The sequence below is a fragment of the Toxotes jaculatrix genome, chromosome 13 (genome assembly GCF_017976425.1).
Source record: "Toxotes jaculatrix isolate fToxJac2 chromosome 13, fToxJac2.pri, whole genome shotgun sequence".
Classification (NCBI taxonomy): domain Eukaryota; kingdom Metazoa; phylum Chordata; class Actinopteri; family Toxotidae; genus Toxotes; species Toxotes jaculatrix.
In genome coordinates this window covers 2,732,711-2,759,171 of record NC_054406.1, presented here as the reverse complement: position 1 = coordinate 2,759,171, position 26,461 = coordinate 2,732,711, and the positions used below count along the sequence as shown (strand labels likewise).

The window sequence follows — 26,461 nt, the reverse complement described above, 5'->3', positions numbered from 1 at the left end:
TTCTTTTTTTCCTTTCTCATGCCAATCCTCAAATTATGGGATTGTACAAAAACTTAAAAACATTTAGATCAACGATTACACCATATTCTAACTTACATGCTTCAACTTCCGCATGTCAAATGAATAATACTGAAATTTGAAAGACATGTAGAAATATCAAATTAAAATTCAAATAAAACGATTTCAATCCCCTAATATTGCGATTTTCATATCTTACATGTATTTAATGACTGTAGATAAATCACGAATATCTGTATGGTTTCATTACTTTGTGTTAGCTCATAGTATTATAAACAGTTAAAATGCGTTATAGCAATTAATCTGTATAATCATACGTCAGTATAATCCATATCCATCCATATATATATATATACAGTCTATGATCTGTTTGTTAAAAATCGAACATTTTCTCAGGTCAGGTGTTAATATTAAAAATAAATTACACTTTCACCAAGTCGCTTTATTCTGAAAAGGACAACGGAAGTAACACTCTCATTAATGCTAGATGAAATTTTGCTTGTTGTTAACCATTTCTGCTCAGCTCCTCGACTGTGGTCCGAGAGCACAGAGGAACCGTGAAAAGCTGCAGGGACGAGCGGTATCTGCTCGTGGTTAACCCCCCTCCTTGTCACTCACACAACGGCAAAACTCCAAAAACGAGCCGGGAGTCTTGTTCACCTGGGAGGGCTATAACTTTATTGTTACTCTCCCGTTCACTGTATTAAATTCTTTCCTTGCTCAACTTCAACTCTCCAATATACATCTTCCTCGCGCACACACTTCCGCAGGTTCGCGCACGCACACACGCACGCTCAGAAACAACAGGTACGCGCGCGCGCACACACACACACAGAAGAAATACACTGCCCAGCTTCTTAAAAGGACATGCTGCTCTTATAACATTGTTTTGATAATCGGACTGAGACACGTCAAAACACCACAACCATTACAGTTTGTTCTAAAACTTTCATTTACTTTTATCTAAGACACCTTCTCATTACCTCATGTACATCATAAATGTACATAGCATTTTTGTTTATTTTTACACTGAGGAACAGCAGTATGTTTGAGAGGAGACTTTTTCGGTAAACACTAACTCAGAGGCTGCATGTTTTAAGAACGTTTTTATTGTACCCACAACACAGACTTTTTAATTTTAAACATAATTTTAAAATTCTGAATTTCCCCCCAGTAGATTTGTGCTCTGTTTGTACCATCACCTTCCCATTTCTATGCAAGTTTTATTTTTGAATTAGGCCAGACTGTTACTTCAGTTTTAGTACTAGATAGAGCATCATTCCTACTGTAGTCTGGACAACGCACGCGCGCACACACACACACACACACACACACACACACACACACAGACACACACACACACACACAGATGCTCAGACAAACTACAATAAAAATAAGAAACGTGATGATGATACCACCATAATGCAAAAATGAAAATTTTTTAAATATACATACATTATTTTTCATGTATAAAGAAAAACAGAATTGATTTGCAAGTTTGTACAGTTTAGTCTAACAGACTTTACTGTCCGGGATTGTTCAAGGTGCAGGCTGAGATATTGGAGACAGACAGACAGACAGATAGACACACACACGCACACACAGCTCTGTTCCTTCAGTGGTATATAGATATTGGTACAAACTTCTCCCTGATTCCTGTCTGTTGTTACTATTTGAGCAAAATAGTGAAAACAACAACTTAAACAGAATTCAGAGTGTAAGCTCAAGTAGGTGTTCCACAAGATCTATAGAAAACAAAGCTAAAAATTTCATGGCCACAGATTTATCACAAAGCTAAACATAATTGTTAGCATGAGCAGGTCAACGGTCACTCGTGAAACGCCCTTGAGAGACATCAGAACAGACAGATCTGGTGGTTCAGTGTCACACTTCAGCATCATTTGACTTCGTTCTTCTTTAATCCTTTTTCTGTAAGAGGACAATGTGGAAAGTTACTACTGAGAAGAGACATGCAAAACACCACAGAGCAGCTCATCGATGATGAAAGTGATCAACATTTATGTAAACTCAAATTCAGAACTGCAAATGCTGTTGTATTAATAGTATTTGAAAAAATTACCTTTTCTTGTTTATCAGCTTCACCTGAGCATATTTACAGTGAAATAAACAAGAGGCAAAGATAAAAAGTTAGACACAAATATTTATACTATACTGGCATATCTTACTGTTTCTTTAAATTTATTTATGTTTTTATTCAATTGTCTTCACATGGTAAGATAATGTCAAGCCTTCTTAGAGATTGAAATGATTAAACAAATACATAAATAATTATTATTACTGTCAGCATACAAATAATCTTTCTGGTTAATTATTGCTGTATTATTTGATACCTGAGCTGGTAAAGGTCCAGGAAACAAACTTGATCAGACCATAGAGCACTAGCGCCACACCAACCATCGCCATTGAGTCCTCAATAGAGGGAGTACTGAACCCTGGAAAGAAAGAAAACAGAATTCAACTCTTAACAGATTCCCATTTCTATGACTTGCATCCTGTTGTCAATCTTGATGAAAATAATTTATTTAAGCTTCAGCATTTATTGAACCCCTTTTTCAGTGAGCTAGTGAAAATAACAATTTAAACAGAAGTGAAAAGTTGAAGCAGGCCTATATTCCTCATATTCAGGCTTGATGAATGCTCTAACTTCTCGACCTACTCGTGTCTTAACCAAACAATTAAATTCCTCCACATTACCGATGACACTGACAGTCGTGCTGGCCCGTCGTGTGCCTCCAGGGTGGACAGCCACACAGGTGAGCTCTCCTCCTCTGCCCAAGTCCAGTTTAGAGGTGTCGAGCTCCAGCCGGGTGCTCTGGCTGTAGGTGCCATCCCAGGCCTGCCTGTGGCCTGTTATGCTGCCTGTTTCCAAGGGCCTGGATTTTCCATCTGCACCCGTAAACTCCCAGCTCAGCTCCAGGGAGAGGGGGGCAAAGCCGGACGCTTCACACTGGACAGTCAAAGTCTGGCCGGGGACAATGAGGGGAAGAGGGGAGGGGTGGATGGAGAGGGATGGAGGTTCTGGGTAGAAGGAGAAAAGAGTGGAGCAGCAAAAAAATAAAAGAGTAAGTTAATAATGTTACTCTTGTTCCCACTGAAATCTGGTTTATAACAAAGTTTACTGCTAATTTTAACAGAAGAATTTTTCTTTTCCCTCACCTACAATCTCAAGCTCCACCACCACCTGAGCCAGAAGGTACGGCAGATACACCGTACAAATATACGTCCCAGAGTGTTGCACTTTAGCCTCCTGTAGGATCAGGGATGCATTTCTTTTCTTGTGCAAACTCTCAAAGTCCAGTGTGGCCCCTTCCTCTTGAGCATCAGCCACACGGTCTGTCTTGCCATCGTAAGCTAGAACAAGTCGTCCTTTGCCTCTGAACTGGTAGCGCCACTCAACAGCAAAACCTGACCCGGACAGAGGCGAAGAAGGGTCGACCCAGAAGCCACAGTCCAGCAGCGCTGGCTTCCCGAGTCTGGCCTGCACGGAGATTGTTTTACTGGTCACACTCAGGATCACTGAGGAAACAGACAGTGAGGAGAGAGGGTCAAACTGCTCCATGTCACTGAGATAAGATAAAGTGTGTTCAGTTTCTGACCATCTTCATCATTACCATTGCTCTCTTTGGTTCCTGTGGGAGCACGCACAATGCTGGAAATGACCCGCTCTTTATTAAGCCCCTGCAGTGCAACTGAAAACCAGTCAGCTTGCAAGTATATGGGGCTGAAGGCAGAGTCTGTGAGTGGAGCAACCCACTGGAGGGTGGAGGGCTGCTGCAGGAAGGGGCTGATCTCGCACTGGGGCTTCTTGATGGAGCCTTTGGGAGGGCTGAGAGAGTGGTGGCAGAGGGTGGCAGCTGGGTCTAAGGACAGAGGAGTCAGAAGGGTAACATGCAAACACTGTCATGGTCTGAGAAGTTAACAAATACTCATTTTGTTTATATGTTAAAATGTTTAATGCTTTTTTGTTAATATGTTTGCATGCATGCAAAAATATACCTCACATATACAGAAAGCACAATATACACTCACACACATTTAGATAAATGTGTGGTTATACATCTGATTGAGTGTGTCTTCTTGAACTAACCTGTAATAAAGAAGATTCTGTCCGGGTTTATGTCAGATGGAGCCTGGTGGTTCGCTGCATTGTGGCTGTTTGCGTCCGTTCTGATGTAAAGCAGGGATTTTTCCTGGGTTGTAGGTGGAGTTAAACCTCCTCCTCGACCTGCCTTCTCCTGCACAAACCAGCAGTCCAGCACCGGACAGCTGCTGCTGCAGGCTTTAGACAACAGGTTTATCAATACATTGATATAACAAGATTAAACTGTATTCTGATACTGTGATCCATAGCAACATGTACTCTGTGGTGGCAATACTCCTACATTACCTCATTATTTTCCAATGAATCATAATTTTCTAATACATTTTATGGATTTAACCTACTATTCACGTTACATTAAATAAGGCACGTTGAAGCAGAGTGTGACATGCTGCATAAGGCCTTGTAGAAACATATTGAACTCTAACTCTAACAATTAAAAATAAATAAATAAATAAAAATAAAACCCTGATTATGTTCGGGGAAACAAATAAGTTGTGGCTTTTCTCCAAGGGGGGAGTTGTAGGTTTCAGCAGTGAGGATCACTTCCGTGTTCAAAAAGCTGCAGTTCTGGGGGCTGGCTCCAGAAGTGAGCAATTCTCCATTGACCCTCATGTTAAAATAGCCAACTTTACAGCCTAAAAAAAACCGTATTTACAGCCAGGTACTTTTTTTTAACTTTTGGTCTCTGTTGATAGTTTGGACCTATTTAGGCTTAAAATTCTTACATAAAACAGGGCGTGGTTACGTTGGGTGACATCCTGCATAGACATAAACTGGCAGCTAGCTCCAGAGGCCTCCGGCTACCTCCAGCGGTTGGTGGGGGCTGGTGTCCGTGTTTGTTTGCCAATGTTCGGATAGGTTTTTGTGACAATATGGCTTGTTGTAGTGTAGACTGTACTAACCAACTGTCGAAGGAGTCTGTGTTGCAGTTTTTTCGGTAAGTAAATTTCTCACTATTGTACCTGGATGTTTGCACTGATTAGCATGTATTAGCATATTTTGCCGCTGGCTTATGACTTAATTGCCGTTTTCTGGTCGCTGCTCTTGTTAATATTTTGTAAATACTATTATCTATTTTATTTTACTTACAACGTTTTGTATGGCATTCTGGGTGAAGAGCAAAGTAAGAATTTCATTGTACAGGGAAACCTGTTTCCTTACTGTGCAAATGACAATAAACCCTTTTAATCTTGAATCTTGAATACAGATAGAGGACCGGAGCAGCTAATGTTAGGAACGCTGCTGCGGTGTGTTCCGTGCTCTCAGAGTCCGTTTATTGCGGGAATACTAGGCTACAATTTTATTTGGTTTCATTTTTTCTGTTTAAAAAGTCCGACATTGCATGGACAGAGCAGCTCCGCCAGTAAGCGGCTGCTGTTGTTTGTGTGCTGCTGTAAATGTAAGTGGATAGCGGATGGAGGCAGCGGTGAAAGCCGGTAAATATTAAATATTGTTCCGAGCTAAGTGGGCGGGTTCTCGGCCGGCTGACCGGTAGAATAACCGCCTCTCCGCCAAATATGGAAAGTACACTCTCACTAAAATCCAAGATGGCGCAGCTCACGGGTGCTACGTCCATGTCTTATACAGTCTATGCTTTTCTCTCATGCAGTTTCACCATTTCAGAGTCTTGTTTTCACTTTATTTTCCAGCATCTTCATGCCAGCGCTTTAAGTTTCATCAGTCTGTATCTATTCTGTTTTGTTTGCCCTCCATATTTCATTTTCTTAAACATTTATTGCACACATGCATTTTCGTTCGTCTTATTTGCATTAATTAGATTAAAACGTAGACAGCAGCGACCAGTTTTCATCTTTGGCGCTCTTCCGCTTAAGTTCCGCCACGAGAATGGGGCGTGCACTACTGCGCTCAACGCTTCACGCCAAACTCCATTTAGAAATGTACCGAAATTGTCCCACACTTTAAAAGAAATCTTAGATTGGGCTAAGAAACCAATAAAGACGTTTAACGTCGTGATTGGGTCTTATACTAAATTCGGCATACATACGGCTCACGAAGGCTCTCATTTTACTGTATTTTAATAGCCCGATACTTCTCGATAAAGATCAAGCTCTTTCGCACACTTCCATCCCAAATATTAGCACAAAGCTGTTTTGCTACACTTCGGTTTTGCCGAAATGGTGTGTGACTCTTCAGCATATGCAGAGGCTCTTACTTAATATTCTTCAAATATGCTGCAACTATCTATATGAAAATTAACTTTAGGCATAAACATTTGTTAATGGAGTTTGGATTACTTATTCCATAAGCGACAAGAAGCTATCACGATCAGGATATAACACCAGAATAGCTTTTGATATACACTTAGAAGTATTTTTATTTTATTTTATTTTATTTTTTCTGTTTCGTGTATCTGTCCAGAGAAGCAAAGCAAAAGCATCGACAGGTAACCCTACCTTGGATGAAGCAGGTAACAGCAACCAGGGACAGTTTATAAATTGTAGAAATACTTGTCATGGCTGTACGTCTCCCCTTTGCTGTCAGATACTCTTCTTTTCTGCTATTACACGGACCAAAGTGAGCTAAAATCGGTGGTTTTCCCCTGCAAATCCGGGTTCACTTTAGTTTCACTTTCACGTACATCGAGTCTGTCAAGTTAGCCAGAAAAAAAAATTAATTCCGGTTATAATTTCAAAATAAAACCGCCTTAATCCGCTTGTAACAACTTAAAAAGAAGAGTTATAACAGTTATAGAAACCAAAGTGAGAGGAAACTAAAAAAGACAAACCCTTTGGCAGAACATAAAAGCAAACGCTGCCTGAAATATTTTTAACTGCAGGCTGAGAGGTTCCCCAGATCTACAGACAGATGGCGCCATCTGACAAGCAATAATCCACCAGGTTGGTCTGGACGTGATCCACTACCTTTATAAATCCTTCGTTTGCTTCCTTGGTCTCTTCCTCTGCAAATAAGATACCCCGTAGCGGAGTCTAATCATAACTACGGTTGGTTAGAGAGAGTGTACGCCTGATTTATTTGCAGCATAACTCCTTAAATCTACAAAAGGGAGTTTATACTGAAAAACAAGAGGACATAAGAGGTTGCAAACTTTCAGAAGGAGACTCCATTCTGTGAGAGCAGGGGTCAGATGAGGACAAGAGAAACAGAAACAACAATACCTCTTGAACAATCCCCATATAACCACACAGGCAGCTTTTGGTTTCATCATCACACCATCCAAAGAAACTTCTTGATTTTGTCATTGTTGTACAGTAAATACAAAAAATCAAATTCATGATCCTCATATTCAGCGAGCCATAGATGGGTAGCATTTTTTAATGTATTTTTAACATGTACGTTTTGTTTATATGATAAGTACAATGATAATATATCTCACATATTCACCAAATGGGTTATTTGCCTTTTTATGGTGCAGTTTCTAAATGATTTAAATCCAGTTGTACACAGTTTATTTATTATCTTTCAGTCTAACATGACTTCAGTTTTATTATTGTTCATCTTTGATTGTGTCTGTGCAGAAAGTATTTTCCTGGGCACCAGAGGAATGTGGCAAAACAAGGAGGACAGGACGCTTCAGGGGCCTGACAGGGACCGGTGAGATAACAACCATAACCCTTTCTTATGCACCACAATCTGCAGATCATGACTGGACTCTGTGTCATGTACAGAAAAATGAAACCTAACAGACTCATCATGTGATTTCCCAGAAAGAGGGGTGTGCTGTTTCAGTCAGGTGGTGGAGCTCTAACACTTATTACTGAATCCTCATCAAAACCACTGAGGTGGCCGTGGCTGTGTTTAGTTTGCTGCTCTGCCTCGCACCAGGAGCAGGAGCATCAAGGATCGACAGAGGGGAGTTAATTTAAGTCAGGATCAGTGTGATTCAAGCTTTCTACCTCTTCCAGATTAAAGTGTGTTGATACCTTGAGAGTTTGATATCTGTCTAAGACAACTTATAGCCCCAAATCGAAATGTTATTAAGACACATAACATGATTTATGTTCTATACTCTAAATTCCTACTGGATAAAATAATAAGACGTGTGTTAGGAATCAAATATCGACAGCCAGTTTGCCCTGCAGCAACTTCCAGGTCAGGAACAGAGGGTGTGTCTGCCATTTCATAACAAAAGAAGACACAAAATGGCAGCACGCTGGTGTTTTCAGAGGGCACAGTGTGTTAGCATGTATTAGCATGGGTGCGATACAGAGTGCATGTTAGTTTAGGAACTTTACAAAACCACACAGCACTATGACCCGCAGAGCTTTGCTGCATTTTTTTCCGTGCAAAAAAAGAAAGAAGAATCTCCTAATCTGCAGTACAGTTATATTTTTATTCCTTATTCTGTTGCTGGAACATTTAATTTGCAGACAAAGCGTAAAAACACACAATACTTTCTCACGGCTTGTAAAAACACTTTAATGTATGCATCGTTTGCACACCCACAGCATAAGCTGCTGAATTTAACATCCTGGATTCCTTCTTTTGATTTTTCTTTTTAGGTTAAATAAAAATCTAGAGAACAGATGATGTTCTCTGTCAAACTCTGGCTGAGATCTCCTGTTTCATTATATGATGTTGTCATATTATTTCAATATAAATCCTGTTTTACTCAGAGTTTATGTTCTCTCAAGAAAACAACAATAGAATTAGTTTTATGCTTAATTTTGATTTTACAGTGTTCACAGATCTTTGAATGCAGGACTTTCACTCGCTGTAACAGAGTATTTCTACACTATTTCACTATTTTACTGGAAGATCTCAGAATTAGATTATATTCTGAGATGATAGTATGGATTGATTGATTCATTATCTTGGTTTTCCGAGATTTGCAGTGTAGGTACAAACAGGTACAATAAGGAAACAGTATCAGTAAAATGCACAACAGTGTCCAATCTGAGACAATGCTGTAAAGACCCACAGTGAGTACGTAACAGTATAAAAGCACGTGTGTTAGCTGTCCATGTGCAAGTCCTCAACCGTCCATCCTGGAGTTCATATTAGTGGATAATGTGTGCATAAACCTGGTTCACTATTCACAAACAACTTGAGATTCTAGTTCACCAAGTTCATGACCCAGTGAATTTGGTCAGAATCAGAATCAAGCTGCTGCATGTTTAATTCATTGAGACTGTGTGATTAGAGTCTGTGTTGACAGTTTAATTTTCTCTGTTTCTCATTGGAAACAGTCAAACATACAACTAACATACACTGCCTGGCTAATGTTTTGGTACACCTGTACCAGATGTGGACATTTTAAATCAGGACTGATTCCAAAACCAGGACAGTCACACAAAACAAAAGAATGACAGTAAAAGGCTACTGTGTCCCCACAAGCTCCACAGTATCTGACCTGTAGCTCACAGTGACCTCTGACCTCCCAGAAAATTCATACATCTTCTCATTACTTCACATTAGCCACAAAACATTATACAAGGTCTGAGCAGCTTAAGTTCTAACACTCCTGTCATATGTGAACAAAGCTGAGAAGCTAGAATAGTGTCTCCCCTCCAGAACCCATCCTCTGACACAGGCTGAAAGGAGCACATTTCACTGTCGCTTGCGTTGATAACCTCAGTTCATCAGTTTCACCCAGATTTAAGTGACGTTGACGCTCACACTAAATTCCCATTGGCTCAGGTGGAGACTGACAACAACGCGTCTCCGTGTTTTTCCTCTCACTTCTCCTGCGGCTCTGGAGCTGGAAAAATGCTCTCTTTTCCTATTCTGAACAAAGAAATTTGTTTTTCTTAAATCAAAGACAAAGATCCTACCGGTCACAATGAGGGCCTTTATTTTCCTGGTTCTTCTGGGAATACACGGCGCGGCAGCAGGTGAGTTTTTAAGTGGGTTAATTGTAAAAGTAGAAAATGCACTGTACTGTATACATTCATTTAACAGGAAGTCTGTGGTGTGTAGTTCCGGGATTTCCTCGCAGATAATAGAAATATTTGTAGAAATACTTTTGAAAAGGAAAATAAAAACTCCTTATCTTAAACGTTACTCTTGTCTGTGCGGCAGTGATCTTCATGTTTAACTAAGATCAATACGGTCGAGTTCTGCTCATAATTGCGGCGTCACTACGTAGAGTAAAAGTCAAACACACCCTCAGATAAATAAAGGAGGAAAAAACGACGGATTAAGTGTTTCTTGACCAAAACAATATATCATCTGGTAAAGCCTCTTTAATCTTCAGTTTGTTTAAAGCAACAGTTGTGCTCCAGATGTTCCAAACAACCGACAACAATGGAAACCTCAGTGTGCGGTCCTTACTTTACTGTTATTCGGCCTAATATTTTTAATTAGCCCTTATATCGTTTTGGTGTGATTAAAAATTTTTCATAGTCTGTAAACACACCAGCAGGGGCGGCTGGCTAATAGTGGGCGATAGGGAGCCGCCCTCCTTGACGTACACGAAAAACATACATATACATACAAACACGTTTATTTTGCCATTCCAAGTCTGAATATTATTGTCCTAGTATTGTCATAGTCTGTAAACACACCAGCAGGGGCGGCTGGCTAATAGTGGGCGATAGGGCGCCGCCCTCCTTGACGTACACGAAAAACATACATATACATACAAACACGTTTATTTTGCCATTCCAAGTCTGAATATTATTGTCCAATCAGCAGCCTGAACATCATTGGCCAATCAGCAGCCCCTTGGGGCCATTTCAGTCAGGTTGAAAATCACCCCAGGCGCTCTCATAGACGTGCATGTTAAGTTTCTTTTTGTCAAACTGTAGACCCTTCGATGTATTTCTATGGGCTCCGGGAGGGCTTGCCCCAACGTGCTTTCGTCATACGCACAGATGAAGTCTCGTGCTCCTCTGATGCGGGCAGTACATACGCATCGCGTTCACGTTCAAGATCAACATGGCTAGCATTGCAACTCAAGGGAGCAACTCCATTGTGTCATCACGGGAATTACCGTACTGTCGTTGGAACAATCAAGATAAATTGGCTGTCAAAGAGTTAGGACCACCCAGACCAAATTTAAATATCAAGCAGGTGTCTGCAAAAGCGGGGAAAACCTACAGCCGCGGATTTTCACGGAGCTGGTATGAGCGGAAAACGTCGCTAGCAGGATGCGAAGTAGCTAACGCGCTGTTCTGCTACCCCTGCCGTCTGATTCACCCGGATGGAAACACAGACACCGCCTGGCCAACCACGGGTATCACCAACATTCACCATCTCTCGGAGAAGGCAAGAAAACATGAAACATCGAAGATGCATACGGATAGCTGCCTGAAACTTTGGTCTTTTGGAAGAGTTAACAACGCCACACAGTTGGATGAGAGCTACATGATAGCTGTGTGTCGTCACAAGGATGAGGTGAGCAAGAACTGCCATTTTCTGTGGCATGTAGCTTTGCGAGGCAAGGGTGAAATTGAGGGGTCCAGCAACCCCGGGATTTTTCGTGGACCGGTCGGCTGAGTGGCGTCACTAGACGAAGTGTTTGAGGAGCACTTAAAAACGGCCTAGTTTTGTACTCCCTAAATGTTAAATTGTAAATAGTATTGATTGCACATTGCCAGCTGGATGTCACTGTATATACTGAATATGCTCTGTGATGTTTTGATTTTAGTATAATTTGATTTTATTTTCAATATGGTGTCATTCTCTTAAGTGTGTTTCCATAGTTACTGTGATGATGACTGTATATAGAGTATAGTAGGTTATGCCAACATTGATTTAATTCATCGAAACAACTGCTGCACCTAAAATAAAATGTTGTCAAATGAAGACAATGGGATTGTTGTGATTAATCATAAAGCAGGTCTTTGTTCACCTTCAGAGGTAGAAATGAGGCAAACTAGTAAATGACAGTGTATCTGTTGATGGCCACAGTCGAAGTGTTTCATTGTAGAACCAAAATAATTTATTAACTAACTATGAACCTGATGTAGCTTTACAAAATATTGTACAGTATTTACAATTCATGTCTAATGCTGCCATCTAGCTAGTGGTTGAACAGGAAAGGTGACCAGGAAAACCAAGTTATACAATGCAATGTGACATTGTAAAGTGACTTTGGTTATTTTACCCATTGAACGGATCACCTCAGTCATCATCGCAACAGTTATCGAACTTAGTCATCACCCCCCTTGAGAGATTTGTCAGGAGCCGATACTGCACACCAGTATCCTTCATTTAAACGATGTGAACTGACATATTAGGTTACAGTTTTCATAGATATTGACTCCTGCTGAAGACAACTTCCTGCTTTGTTGGTACAATATTCATCTCAACTAATGAGCACTTTTGGGGTGGGCCTAGAACTGCTGCAGCGCTCACATGAACCGGAAAAATGGAGAAAGGTACCCAACTCTTACATGGAAATTTTCATTTTAATTCTCTTCCAGACGGTGGAGTTGATAGAACCAAAGTTGTTTGTAACCACTGCCAAGTTGAATTTTCCTATCACCGGAGTACTTCGAGTCTGAAGTGTGAAATGCAATACGCACCGACCGTTGATGCCAGCAAATCACCCACCCAAACAAACAGTGACAGTAAATCCCAGCTGTGAACGTTTTTTTCATGTTCGACCAGTTCACTTTAACAGGGACACTTGGTACTGAACATAGACTATTTATGCTGCTCCTTGATAAGAGAAAAATGTTTCTGCTGGTAGCTGTTGTTTTCTATAACAAAGTAGATAAAACATTAATGCCCTGGCAGTGGCAAGTAGCTGCGGTTTTATATTTGATGGTTAATCTTTAAGTTGAGATGTACAAGAAATATTTTAACTGCCACTGTGTAAAGGGAATAGCCTGTTAAAAAGCACCTTATTTGTTTAAAGTGTATGCAGACTAAATGTTAGTGTACTTATGTTCATATAGCAGTACTTTTAAAATAAAAGTGTGCATTGCACTACTTTTGAATTCATTTCTGAATTTTGTGCATAACAATACAATTAATTGTGATTAATCGCAGAAAAATTGTGATCAATCATGATTAAAAATTTTAATCGTTCTCCATCACTAGTTTATTTTTAAACTGTTCAGTCTGTGTCTTGAACACAATTAGAAACAAGTCTGAGGAATCTGTATGAAGCTTATCTGATTATGTTATTTATTTTAAAAATTCAAATGTCTTCAGTACGTGGTAACTAGTTTCTCTTCACATTTAAATATCAAACACTAGAAAGAAAATTACACTTGTTTTAACAGAAAATATTACATGACTTAAATATTTTACTCATTTATTTCAAATTACACTTTTTAAATAATCATCAGCTGTCACAATTTTTTAAGAGTTTTTATCTATACATTTGTATTTATTTACAGAACAGCGGTTTTTAGGATGTCTGTGATGTACCATATGTCATCTTTAGTGTAGTAAAATGTTCAATAATCAAACTGTAATTCTGAAAACTAAAATCATATGAACTTTTTCTTACAGTGAGTCACTCTCTGAAGTATTTCTATACTGAGTCCTCTCAAGTCCCAAACTTCCCAGAGTTTGTGACTGTTGGTTTGGTTGATGAAGTTCAGATGATTTACTGTGACAGCAACACCAGGAAAGCAGAGCCCAAACAGGACTGGATGAAGAAAGTCACAGAGGATGATCCACAGTACTGGGAGGAGAGCACTGTGATCTGTATGGGTAACCAGCAGACCTTCAAAGGCAACACTGATACTCTAAAGCTGCGCTTCAACCAAACTGGAGGTTTGTTTATGTTTTACTCATGTTATTTTCCTGCTTTGCTGAAAAGTATCAGTGAGTGGGGGCTGTAATTGCTACGACTAATTAAACTAATTCAGTGTTGGTCAGGAAAAAGGAGAAATTTGAAGATTTCACCTTTGATTCTGTGAACTTGTGATGGATGTTTTCTCTACTTCCTGATATATCACAGTGTAAACCACTAATTTATTAATTTAAAATATATTACATAGTTATGACTCATTAGTTCGAGCCCTATATTAGACTAAATTATCTCTTATTATGCATAAAAATTATAATAGTGTATATAACAGTGTGTCATATAGCAGTGTGTCAGTGGGAATAATAATTCCCACTGACACACTGTCGTGTCTGGGCAGGTGGAGTCTACTGACTAATCCTGGACTCAAACTGTCCTTCAGTGGAGGCTTCTAGAAAAACCTGAGGACAGTCTGGTCTGTAGTTTCTCACATGAAGAGGATGTTGTTGGACTGATCCTCTGGCTGCAGAGTTTAGTGGATGTAATGTTCAGTCCAGGATCTGGTTTAATCTGGATCTGCTGCTCAGGACTCCACCTCAGTGTGTGTGTGTGTGTGTGTGTGGATCAGTGTGTCTCTCTGGTAAAGACGTGAATTCAACTTAATAACCTAATAATAACTGATTGTGCTGAGATCTGACTCTGTTGTCTCTGTCTCTGTCTGTCTCTCAGGTGTCCACACTTACCAGAGGATGTACGGCTGTGAATGGGATGATGAGACTGGTGAGGTTAAAGGTTATGATCAGCATGGTTATGATGGAGAGGACTTCATATCATTGGACCTGGGGACGCAGACATGGATCGCTCCAACACCACAGGCTGTCATCACCAAACAGAAGTGGGACAGTAACAAAGCTTATGTCACACAGTTGAAGAACTACTTCACCCAGATTTGTCCTGAGTGGGTGGAGAAGTATGTGAACTATGGGAGGAGCTCTCTGCTGAGAACAGGTAGAATCACATGACCTGATGCAGCTTCATCAACAACAATCTTCATTTGTCTCCTCTGTTTCTAACCAACAGGAACATTACAATAAATATGAACCAACATACAGAGACCGACTGTGTCTCAGTTCACACACATTTCTATTTCTCTCATTCGCTCCCCCTGCATCCCTCTCCCTCCATTTTCTCTCTCTCCTTCTTTCACATATTTATCACCACTTCTCCATTTCTGCCTCAGTTTCTTACTCTTGTCTTTCCTCCATTGTCTCTTGACCTGTGCCTTACTAACCTGTCTCTCACTCCCTCCTCACATCTGTCTTTTTTCCTCTCTGTTCCACCAACTCATTTATTTCTTGACTACACTTGGTGTATAAAATGTGTAACTAAAGCATTCAAAATACACTATGATGTTAGTATGCAGTAAGTTATCATAAAATAAGTTATTTCTCTCTCCAGCCCTTCCCTCAGTGTCTCTCCTCCAGAAGACTCCCTCCTCTCCAGTCAGCTGCCACGCTACAGGTTTCTACCCTGACAGAGCCGTGATGTTCTGGAGGAAAGATGGAGAGGAGCTTCATGAGGACGTGGAGCATGGAGAGATCCTCCCCAACCATGATGGAACCTTCCAGATGAGTGTTGGCCTTCCATCACCTGAAGACTGGGGGAGGTATGAATGTGTGTTTCAGCTCTCTGGTGTGAAGGAGGACATCGTCACCAAACTGGACAAAGCAGAGATCAGGACCAATGAAAGTAAGAGTTGAATCAGAAGTGATGGAAGTGGCAAACACACATTTAATTTACTATAATAGTCCTGCCATTCATGTATTCTTTTATGTGATAATGGGAATTTCTGTTTCTTTCATTCAATTTTTATATATAATTTTAAGACTGTTTTAAAACATTTCTCACCTTTGGATAATCATGTGACCCTGAGAAATCACCAAAGAAGTAAAAGTTATTTTTCTTAAGTTACATTTTTAAAGTGCCCATTATATTTTTTGCACTGCTTGTTAACTGTTCACTGAACTTTGATTAATAAGTGTCAACAGTTTATTTTATTTATTTTTTCTTTAGTGTTTTATATTTTGAAATTTACCACCTTTATAGATTTATTTTAATGATTAAATCACTGTAAAGTTTTATTCCAGGTAGCAATTTTGTAGGTATGAACAGATAATTTTTTTTTTTATGGCTATCTTTGGCTAACCATTTTATTCTGTAACCTCAGTTTAGAGATTTTAGCCACTGTTTTGACCTGAGACATTTATTCTTATTAAGGTTAAATACGCTTAGATGCAGAAAGTATGTACAGACTCGCAGGAATGAAAACTGAAATTAACTGCAGGACAAAATAACATATAGTGTGTATATACAGACTCAGTTTCCATTGTTCAGGATTGTAGTCTGGTTGGCAAATGGATGTTCTTCTCTTCTAACTTCATCTGTACAGGTTGTGATTGGTTTGTTGTGTTTTGCTCTGCAGAGAATCCCATGATCATCATCATCATCGCTGCAGTGGTCATTCTTGTTCTCGTCATTGCCGCTGCCGCTGGATTCATCGTGTACAAAAAGAAAAATGGTGAGAAACTGAAACAGAAACATTCTTATCTTTTTTTTTTCAGTATTTTGATTTTAAACTTTGAGTTGATGCTTTGCAAGTTTGTAAAAGTCAAACAAACTTCACTTCTTAGCAAAATCTTTTTCAGCCAACAGTGAGAGTTGCAGAGTTTAGATCCACAGTTTAATGACAGTGTGAGTGAGTGAAGAGAGAATCTGAGAATCATGTCTGGAAAAACAAATTCTGGCATTTTCAACTGAAATTATTTATATTTTCTTTTTATTTCAGCCAAACGCCCTCCATCTCGTGAGTACAGCTTGTTTCTCTTCTGTTTTCTGTGATCTCACAGGAGTTGTGTGTAGATTAAAATGTGTATTTTGTGCTGAAGAAGGTTTTCAGGACTGGTTCCTGCAGTGTCAGCTGTTTGTTAATCACTGTCAGTTCAGAGGAGCTAACAATGAGTTTCTGACCTTACAGCTGTGAGCAACCCGGAGGTTATGGAGCAGCTGAATCCAAGTATCTAAATGATAAACACACCATCCTGAACACAGTGAGTTGGTTCATATGTTAAACACAGCTGATTTAAACTATGAGCAAAGGAAACTCATGTGATTGTTTCTTCATCCACTGTAAAACTTCTGTGACTCTGTAGCTGTAAAGAAAATCTTTGACTTTCAGTTGGTTTTCTACCATAAAGCTGAAAATGCTTTATATGAAGTTAAATAAGATAATTAACAGACACAGATGCTTTAAGATACCTCGACATCAATGGGACAGAGTTGTATTAAAAACACAAACACTGATGAACCAAATAAAAACAAATTATTGTACTTCCGAGGCATGTTGAGTAAATGATTGATTTATAGTATGTTAACACTTAACTGACTGAATCTTTGATGTTTTAGGTCTCAGTGAAAAGTCTGCAGTTGTATTTTATGATAAATTTGTGGAGCTGTGTGTGAAATATTTTGTCTTAATTTCAACTTTTCCCTTTTTGTCTCTTTAGGTTTATGGTAAATTTTGCACTGGAACAAAGAGCATTGTCACTACATTCATAAAACACTAAACTGGGAATTCATTAATTATTCATCATTCAAATCATAAATTGATAGAGTCAGGGTTTTGAGTCCCATTGACAAATCAAAAATATGTTTGTTTACCCATGAGGATACATAATATTATTATAATATTTAAAAATGTTCATAAAGAAGAAAATGATGAGCTAATTCAAATTCAAGGAGACAGTCAGTTCATTTTGTCATTTTGAAAAATAACTGATGAATGGACAAAGTCATTTTTGTGAAGTACTTGTTAAATGATTGAATGTCAAATGTGGTCGTATCTATAGGTCTGCAAGTCAATAAAGAATCCAGTCTAACAGATGTTAGTGTTGCTCTTAAATCCTGGTGTATGTCTGCTCATCTGCAACTGTGCTCTAATATGAATATTGGCTTTTTAATTATTTACACAGAGACTAAGTGAAGTTGCTCCAAGTGCAGATGTTAAGACATCGCACCAGGAAGGAAAAAAATCACTGAAGTAAACTTATGTTCTACAGAAAAAGTAGAAATTTATATTTTTACTTGACATGAAAATTATGGTGATGATTGTATTTGTCTGGGTCCTTTTCATGTGTCACTACTCGTGTTTCCCAGTTTGTAAAATGATAATCAAAGGACATAATGATGCCCAGCTTATAAAAACAAAATCTGCACACATTTAGAAATAAGTTATTTAATCTGAATATAATTTTCTAAAGAGAAATTCATCAGGTGTAGTGTGTAGAGTATCAGTGAATATGATATAATATTGAATTTTCTTCTTTTCATTTTCCTCCAGTTTAATTTTTCTTTCTTATTTCTGTCTCTTCCTTTAACTTCTCTTTATTTGTTTCCCTTGTTTTTATCTCTTTGTTCACACTTTCTCATGTTGAGAGCTGTTATCAGAAAAATTAGGAGACAAACAGTTATAATATGTTATTATCTGTTTGTTCAAAACCTTTGCAGGTGATCCAGGTAGTTTTTCTCACTGTGTGATTGTCAATGTGCATTCAGAATATCACTGTTTATTGTGCAATTAGAGGAATAACAAAAGCATTATTTAGTACATATTCTCTGTCAGTAATTAAAACAGATTTATTTCTCCGTGTTCTTCTCTATTTTTTCTTTTATTCTCTGTTTACCTCCATGTTTTCTTATTTCCCTGTCTCCTGTTTTCTTTCTTTCAACACTTTGTCTTTTTTTTTATTTTGTGTGTTGTCTAAAGAGTAATCATGCCCAAGCTTCTCTTCTTGCTTCCTGGTGGTGTCTGCATGTTTGTTCCACACCTTGTTTAATACACATCCCCACACTGAGCTGCGATGTCCATTTCAACCAGAAGAGGAAGCAGTTCTTTTCTACAGTTTCTGGGTCAAACTATCATTCATTCATTAAATCCAGAACTGAGCTGGTACCATGGCAGAATCTATGGCAGAATCCTGAGGAGTGAGCTGCACTTCACTGTACATTCAAGTTTTTGCTGTGCTTCATTAACACTAAATGCATTTTTGCAGATTTTATTTTACTTCATTTCTCCTCGTATGATGAATATATATGATCAGAGTCATGGATCATCATGATATTTGGAAAAACTGACACCAACAGTAAATCAGGTGACACCTTCAGGTGGTTTCTCATGAACAGTTCAAATGTAGAAACGTAATTGGTCTGGAGGGGGCGCTGTCACACTGCTGACTCCTCTGCAAAGGTAAACTTAGTGATAAACTCAGGTATGGATGAGCAGTGAGCAGGAAGAGCCTTTGTCAACCAGAGTCATAAACAATATAAACACAACATTTACATCCAGATGAAAGATGTGATACATGCTGCTTTGTTTGTGTAACAGTCATGAATGAGACTGTCCAAGCTGAACCAGTCACAGCAAAGGATCTGAGTTAAATGTCTGTTTTTCTCAGTTAAACCTAAATTTTCAAACATTTTATAAAAGGCTTCAAAAGCAGTAAGTAGGGAATGAGACAGAGTATGAACACTGTCACAGCAACAGCAAAATGAAAAACAGCATCAGGTGTTCAAACATCCACAGTGGAGTTAAATTTCTCTGGTTCCAGCAGTTTTCAGTGAACACAGCTCAGATCAGGTCAGGAGCATTTAGCCTGTAGGACAGAGCTGAACTGATCTGATGCTGTTTCACAAGCTTTCACTGAAAAAAAAAAAAAGTAAAGCAGTGAAGTAAATTATTGCTTCATGTTAACTATTATCATGTCTGTCCTGATCATTGTTAGAAATGGACTTGAAAAAGGATATAAGATGCTTCCCTCCGTCTCTTTTAATAACCAGATACGACTGAGAACAGATCTTTTCAAATGAATCCCTTTTTAATCATTTTCCACACTGAGAAACTTTACTGCTGCAGATCAGCTGGAGCTTTGAACCACTGGGGGGAGACACTTTACCTCAGGAATCCACTGTAACATCAGTCAAACCATATTTGTTGTTGTTGGATTTTGTTGTTTGATGTGGACATTAATACCAGGACAGACACACTAAACAAAAGAATGACAGAAAGAGTTTACCGTGTCCAAACAAGCTCCAGAGTATCTGACCAGTAGCTCACAGTGACCTCTGACCTCCCAGAAAATTCATATGTCTGCTCATTACATCACATTAGTCCATAAAACATTAATCAAGGTCTGAGCAGCTTCAGTTCTAACACTCCTGTCATATGTGAACAAAGCTGAGAAGCTAAAATGAAGCTATCTCCCCTCCAGAGCCCATCCTCTGACACAGGCTGAAAGGAGCAGATTTTACTTTCACTTTCGCTGATAACCTCAGTTCATCAGTTTGGCCCGGATTTAAATGATGTTAACGTTCAGACTAAATTCTCATTGGCTCAGATGAGACTGACATTAACATGTCTCTGAGTTTTGTCTGATTTGCCTATATATTAGTTTTTATTCTGTCAAAGATTTAGATCGTACTGGTCACAATGAAGATGCTTTTTATCATGTTTCTCTTGGGAATACACAACGTCGCAGCAGGTGAGTTTCTACGTGGTTAATTGTAAAAGTAAAAATGCAGTATTTATATACTGTATATATGAATTTAACCACACATCTTTGATGTGTTGTTCCAGGACTCTACAGAGAAACAGTAATGTTAATGAGGTCATGTTTATTTAACAAAAAAAAAAGCAAAAAAAAAAAAAACACTTGATAAAAGTCCAGAGCACAAAAGTTAAGCAATTAAAAATCATCCACGAGCGAGTAAAAACTCAGAACTCAGACGTCATTATATTAGGAAAAACAACTGGACACAGAGATCATCCAAAGACCTCAGACAGGGACACAGACAAACTGACAACATACACTAATGGACAACAGGTGAATCTAATCAGGGCAGGGCAGGTAATCAAAAAGGAGATAAACGAGAAAAAAGCAGGAAGTAGGTTGGTGACTGATACACGAGGGTTAGGCCTTCAAGGTAAAACAGGAAGTACTGACAAAAACCAGGAACCAGAGCACAAGAGCAGACTACAGACTAAATAAGAAATACTGAACAAAACCCATGACCCAGAACAAGAGTAGCACGGTTATAAAATAAAACCCAGGAATTACAGAACCAACCAAATAAGAAACCAAAAACAAGAGTCTGCAAACAGTCCTGTAGGAGTTTAACAAAAAAAAACCCAGAAAAAACTCAAAACTAACCCAGAGCTGATCTGAAGTTCAAACTCAGTCCATACAGTCCACACAAAAGTCCAAATCAGTGCAACACAAAATACAACCGTGATCCAAAACTGCATCCAACAGCAGAAAATAATAACAGGTGTGGAAACTTTTTACTGAGAATATGTGCATCCTGCAAAACACACATACAATAAATGATAACCTACCTATGTTGTATTTCTTAAATTACATAACATTATTAAAAAAAATAGTTGAAGCCATCTCCTTGGGTTCAGTTATATCACACTGATAGTTATCACATTCACTGTATGTATAATAACATGCTGTTTAGTAGAGTTAGGCTGATAAACTGGCCTCAGATATATCTGACAGTTTTAGCTTATTGCAGATAAATCAGCATCAGTGTTTATGTTGCTGATAAGTAACATGATAATTGCAGTAAACATGAACTTTTTCTTACAGTGACTCACTCTCTGAAGTATTTCTGCACTGCGTCCTCTCAAGTCCCAAACTTCCCAGAGTTTGTGACTGTTGGTTTGGTTGATGAAGTTCAGATTAGTTACTATGACAGCAACACCGGGAAAGCAGAGACCAAACAGGACTGGATGGAGAAAGTCACAGAGGATGATCCACAGTACTGGGAGAGGGAGATTGGGAACTGTGTGGCTGCCCAGCAGGTCTACAAAGTCAACATTGAAACTGCAAAGAAGCGCTTCAACCAAACTGGAGGTTTGTTTATAGAATAGAATAGAATAGAATAGAATGCCTTTATTGTCATTATACGTAAGTACAACGAGATTAAGCCACCACCAGTATCAGTGCAAAAGCAGTGTAAAATAAGATAATAAAAGATCTGAAGTATAAAATAAAATATAAACTAAAATATTTACAAAATAAACAGATGTGCACATGTATTGTTTATGTATTTAAGTATGGTGTGATACGTATGTATACTATATATATATATATATATATATTGCACATTAGTGTCGCATTCGGTATTGCACATTTTGGTATTACATTCAGTGTCAATTGCACATGTTGCGATAGTTAACAGAAAGTATTGCACATGAGTCCTTAGTGGCCGGAGTATTTCAGAAACTTCCCACTGGAGTTTAGGGCAGTTATAGCTTTTGGGAAGAAGCTATTTTTGAGTCTATTGGTTTTTGTCTTGATACACCTGTAGCGCCTCCCAGAGGGTAGCAGGTCAAACAGGTCAGAGCCAGGGTGGGAGCTGTCCTTGATAATGTTTGTGGCTCTGCTGAGGCAGCGGGTGTTGTAGATGTCCAACAGGGAGGGGAGAGGGCAGCCAATGATCTTCTGTGCTGTTTTCACGACCCTCTGTAGCCTCTCCCTGTCTGCTGCAGTGCAGCTGCCGTACCATACGGTGATGCAGTATGTCAGCAGGCTCTCAATGGATGAGTGGTAGAAGGTCAGCAGCAGATTGGAGTTTAGCTTGTGCTTCCTGAGGACTCTCAGAAAGTGTAGCCGCTGCTGAGCCTTCTTGGTGATTGACGTGATGTTCTCTGACCAGGAGATGTCGGCCGAGATGATGACGCCAAGAAACCTGATGGTGTGGACCCTCTCCACACACTCGCCGTTGATGTAGAGGGGGGCTGGGTCTGTGCGGTGCCTCCTGAAGTCGATAATGATCTCCCTGGTCTCTTTTCATGAAATATCACACAACATAGTTTTAGTTGTACAATTATTCAACATGGCCTCAGTGTCATTCAGAGAGAAGCTGGTCGTCCAGGAAAGGGACCAACAAACATCACTATAAAATAAATAACACACGAACCATAAAACCAGGTGTGAACCAGCAGATCTGACAGTGTAACAGCTGACAGAAGTGTGAGTCTCTGTCTCTCTGTCTCTGTCTCTCAGGTGTACACATTGCCCAGGTAATGTATGGCTGTGAATGGGATGATGAGACTGGAGAGGTTAAAGGTTATTTTCAAGATGGTTATGATGGCGAAGACTTCATATCATTGGACCTGGAGACACAGACATGGATCGCTCCAGTACAACAGGCTGTCATCACCAAACAGAAGTGGGACAGTAACAAAGCCAGGATCACACAGTTGAAGAACTACCTCACCCAGATTTGTCCTGAGTGGGTGAACAAGTATTTGAAGTATGGGAGGAGCTCTCTGCTGAGAACAGGTAGAATCACATGACCCGATGCAGCTTCATCAACAACAATCTTCATATGTCTCCTCTGTTTCTAACCAACAGGAACATTACAATAAATATGAACCAACATACAGAGACTGACTGTGTCTCAGTTCACACACGTCTCTCATCCCCTCTCACCTCTTCCCCCATTTTCTCTCTCTCTCTCTTTCTTTCACATATTTATCACCACTTTTTTCCATTTCTATCGTCCTTTCTGACCCATTTGTCTGTCTCTGGTTCTCTTTTACTCTTGTCTTGTAAAACGTGTATCTAAGGCACTTAAAATACATCAAACAGGAATTTTAATGTTGTATGTAACTATAATGTAACTATAAGTTATTTTTCTCTTTACTCTCCAGAGCGTCCCTCAGTGTCTGTCCTCCAGAAGACTCCCTCCTCTCCACTCAGCTGCCACGCTACAGGTTTCTACCCTGACAGAGCCGTGATGTTCTGGAGGAAAGATGGAGAGGAGCTTCATGAGGACGTGGAGCACGGAGAGATCCTCCCCAACCATGATGGAACCTTCCAGATGAGTGTGGACCTGAAACTTCCATCACCTGAAGACTGGGGGAGGTATGAATGTGTGTTTCAGCTCTCAGGTGTGAAGGAGGACATCGTCACCAAACTGGACACAAGAGCAGTTAGGACTAACTTGAGCAGAGGTAGGAAACAGATTTAGTTTACTTCCATGGTGTTTATATTCTGTCTTGTTGTGATGGATGGTATTGTGACATTGTGTATTTCCTTTTTGTACTTTTTGTACTTTTGTTGTAATTTTAGTTTCAAACTTCCTGGCTCACCTGTTTCTTTAGTCCAGATGATCACATGAAAGTAAACTTTGTTTAAAAATTGTGTATTTATCTACTTTCTAATTCAGTGCACCTTCTGTGCGCTGATCATGACAATACGAGTCCAAATTTAATTAACTGATCAGCTGACAGTTTTTTTTGTTGTTGTTTTTTGTACTTATTCAAACTATCAGCGGACACCAAGCTGCTTCTCAGTGTTTCACCAGAAAATAATCTGTTACTTTCTGTTAATCTCTAAAAACTGAGACATTACGCAGTGAAGAAAGTAATGTCATCACTTTCATTGTTTATTCATTAGTATCCTGTTCAGAATTTATCTGATCATTAGTTAATGTACAGCTTGACAGTCTCTTCATAACTTCCTTTACTAACTTAGCAGCTGCTTTGAGACTGATTTTGATTTTCACTACTATCTGTGGTGGGACAAAGTTTAATATGGGCTTGTTTTCTAATCAAGTGCTTCAACATTTTGCTTGTATGATTTTCTGCCATCGAAAAGTGATTCTGAGCTCGACACAACTTAGATTTGATGTCAGTATTTTTACCGTTGCGTTGTGTATGTGGTGTGAAGAGTGTTTCAACTTGACTAAACATCAACCCTCTTCTGCCATCTTGTTCTTTAGTTACTGTAGGTGTTTCTCTCACACAATGGCTGTTACAGTTACCAAAGACAACATGTGTCCAAGCATAGTTATGTGTATGCAACACTGAAACACAGTGTTTCCTTGTTCACTTGATCCTCTTCAAAGATTCAAATGGTAAAGTTGTGCTAATGAACATACTCTGATCGTCCAGAGGTTCAAACTGAGATAAACAGTGTGAATGTCCTGTTTTGGTTCCTGGTTCTTCAGGGTTCCCCACTGCTGCTGTCACTAGACTCATTGTAGGACTGCTGCTCCTCCTGGCAGCCAGTATCGCTGGATTCTTCATCTGGAAGAACTTTAGAGAAAAAAATAATGGTGAGGAACAAAAGATGTTTTCACTCATCATAAAGATGGATCTAACATACACATCTGTGCTGTTGTTTTGGTGTTAATATTAATGTGGCTGTGATAAGACAAAGTTCATAAAGTGTAAACATTTCATGTACAATTAGTTGAAATATGTTGTAATAGTGATACAGGTAGGGCTGTTTTGTCTGTGTGTCCTTTAATACATTCTGATTAACAGTATCTGTAATACTGTTTTCTGTTTTCCAGGGTTTAAACCTGTTAACAGTATCATAAATATTCATATTTGATAGGTTTTGGTTTGTTTTGTAATATTTGGATGTTACTTGTGAACCTTCCTGTCGGAGATTCATCATCTGTCAGTAATGGCCAGTTTTGTCTCTCACAATATTCACTTATAAATGCACTTATTTTCCTTTTGTAGCTTCAGATACTTAATTTTCATCCACTGGAATCACTGTTCCAAATTGATCACAGTGAAGTAAAGTTATATATTGCTATAGTTTTCCAAACTATTGTGTTTTTTTTCCAAGGTGAAATTACTTTCAGACGTGTGGTTGTGTTGCATCTAATGTCTTAGATTCTAGAAATTATCTGTAAAACTACAGATGACTGATCCAGATGGATCACAGATAAAGTGAGAAGAAGAGAGGACAGAAACTGCACTTTATAAAAACTAACAGGTTCAATATTTCTCTGTCTCCACAGGAGGCCGGTGAAGATCAGGGGACAACGATGAAGATCAGTGAACGATTGTGCCATCAACAAATAATTTTGTTCGAGAGACTTTCTTCTTCTAATTTACAACAACGGGCGAAAAGAAATTCCTGATGAAAATCAAATGGTCAGTTGTTCATTAATCCTGTTTCATCTTTGATCAGTTTGGTAAATCTTACACTGTATGAATAAATAACATCTGGAGAGAACTGAGCTGTTTCTGCAGATGTTTAGTGGAGAGAGTTCACTGCAGCAGCTGCTAGAGACCAAAGACACGAAGAGAGAGAGAAGAAAGAGCAAAGAACAACAATGTGTTTGTTGATTAATGAAGAACATGTCATGTATTTGAATTTGTTTTCCAGAGTTAAAGTGAAGTAGAACTTAGGTTTAACACCAGTGAGGATGCTGGTGTTTCTCTGTGCACTGTTATGTCGTTGTGCTGTTTTTGTTTTTATTTTTTATGGTGAACTGGATTTTATTTTTCACTTAGAAATGACATCAGTCACAAATTATGTCAAGTTAAAAATCTAAAGCAATTTCTTTTTAAAAAAATCTAATGTTTCAAACAGTATATTTGATTGGAACATTTTCTTTGAAAGAGCTTTTTTTTCTTGAATGCCATTTAAATTTCTCTCAAAGCTTCTTTTGTTGGCTCCTATTCATTTGTCATTTTCTTTTGGATCTGTTCTGTCATTACAATTTGTGCATGTGTTGTGCAGTGATTTTGGAGGACACTGTACAGCCCCAGTATTTGATACAAGTAAATAAAATGCTTCTGCAAACACAGTTAAGAGTCATCT

At 38.9% G+C, this 26,461-nt stretch overlaps 3 protein-coding genes across 6 annotated transcripts; 2 read left to right on the top strand and 1 right to left on the bottom strand.

The window, feature by feature from the left end:
- Nucleotides 1-1,109: 1,109 nt before the first annotated feature.
- Nucleotides 1,110-6,918, bottom strand: tapbp.1 (TAP binding protein (tapasin), tandem duplicate 1). 4 transcript variants are annotated; one of them, XM_041053497.1, is made up of 8 exons: nt 6,556-6,917; nt 4,127-4,318; nt 3,651-3,899; nt 3,196-3,555; nt 2,734-3,057; nt 2,370-2,471; nt 2,099-2,121; nt 1,387-1,947 (listed from the first exon to the last, which is right to left on the bottom strand). In XM_041053497.1, the coding sequence occupies exons 1-8, from the start codon at nt 6,614-6,616 to the stop codon at nt 1,936-1,938; spliced, it is 1,323 nt and encodes a 440-aa protein (XP_040909431.1). In that variant the 5' UTR covers nt 6,617-6,917; the 3' UTR covers nt 1,387-1,935. The 4 variants fall into 4 exon arrangements, 3 of the variants coding, with proteins under 3 accessions (XP_040909429.1, XP_040909431.1, XP_040909430.1); XM_041053496.1 differs by having other exon boundaries at nt 2,099-2,127; nt 6,556-6,916; XM_041053495.1 differs by lacking the exons at nt 1,387-1,947; nt 2,099-2,121 and adding an exon at nt 1,110-1,310 and having other exon boundaries at nt 6,556-6,918.
- Nucleotides 6,919-9,788: 2,870 nt separating this feature from the next.
- On the top strand, nt 9,789-16,854 carry LOC121191993 (class I histocompatibility antigen, F10 alpha chain-like). The gene is made up of 7 exons (XM_041053523.1): nt 9,789-9,954; nt 13,529-13,795; nt 14,499-14,777; nt 15,228-15,518; nt 16,252-16,347; nt 16,615-16,632; nt 16,804-16,854. The coding sequence occupies exons 1-7, from the start codon at nt 9,903-9,905 to the stop codon at nt 16,848-16,850; spliced, it is 1,050 nt and encodes a 349-aa protein (XP_040909457.1). The 5' UTR covers nt 9,789-9,902; the 3' UTR covers nt 16,851-16,854.
- Nucleotides 16,855-20,241: 3,387 nt separating this feature from the next.
- LOC121191996 (DLA class I histocompatibility antigen, A9/A9 alpha chain-like) lies at nt 20,242-25,678 on the top strand. The gene is made up of 7 exons (XM_041053526.1): nt 20,242-20,362; nt 21,473-21,739; nt 22,895-23,173; nt 23,545-23,847; nt 24,846-24,953; nt 25,194-25,211; nt 25,653-25,678. The coding sequence occupies exons 1-7, from the start codon at nt 20,311-20,313 to the stop codon at nt 25,661-25,663; spliced, it is 1,038 nt and encodes a 345-aa protein (XP_040909460.1). The 5' UTR covers nt 20,242-20,310; the 3' UTR covers nt 25,664-25,678.
- The last annotated feature ends 783 nt before the right edge of the window (nt 25,679-26,461 follow it).

Coding starts and splice junctions, on each gene's coding strand:
- tapbp.1 (XM_041053495.1), bottom strand. CDS start 6,616: ATGACAAGTATTTCTACAATTTATAAACTGTCCCTGGTTGCTGTTACC. Junction 3,556..3,650: donor AGGAACCAAAGAGAGCAATG/GTAATGATGAAG, acceptor CTGTTTCCTCAG/TGATCCTGAGTGTGACCAGT. Junction 3,058..3,195: donor GGTGGAGCTTGAGATTGTAG/GTGAGGGAAAAG, acceptor CCTTCTACCCAG/AACCTCCATCCCTCTCCATC.
- LOC121191993 (XM_041053523.1), top strand. CDS start 9,903: ATGAGGGCCTTTATTTTCCTGGTTCTTCTGGGAATACACGGCGCGGCA. Junction 13,796..14,498: donor GCGCTTCAACCAAACTGGAG/GTTTGTTTATGT, acceptor TCTGTCTCTCAG/GTGTCCACACTTACCAGAGG. Junction 15,519..16,251: donor AGAGATCAGGACCAATGAAA/GTAAGAGTTGAA, acceptor TTTGCTCTGCAG/AGAATCCCATGATCATCATC.
- LOC121191996 (XM_041053526.1), top strand. CDS start 20,311: ATGAAGATGCTTTTTATCATGTTTCTCTTGGGAATACACAACGTCGCA. Junction 21,740..22,894: donor GCGCTTCAACCAAACTGGAG/GTTTGTTTATAG, acceptor TCTGTCTCTCAG/GTGTACACATTGCCCAGGTA. Junction 23,848..24,845: donor TAGGACTAACTTGAGCAGAG/GTAGGAAACAGA, acceptor CTGGTTCTTCAG/GGTTCCCCACTGCTGCTGTC.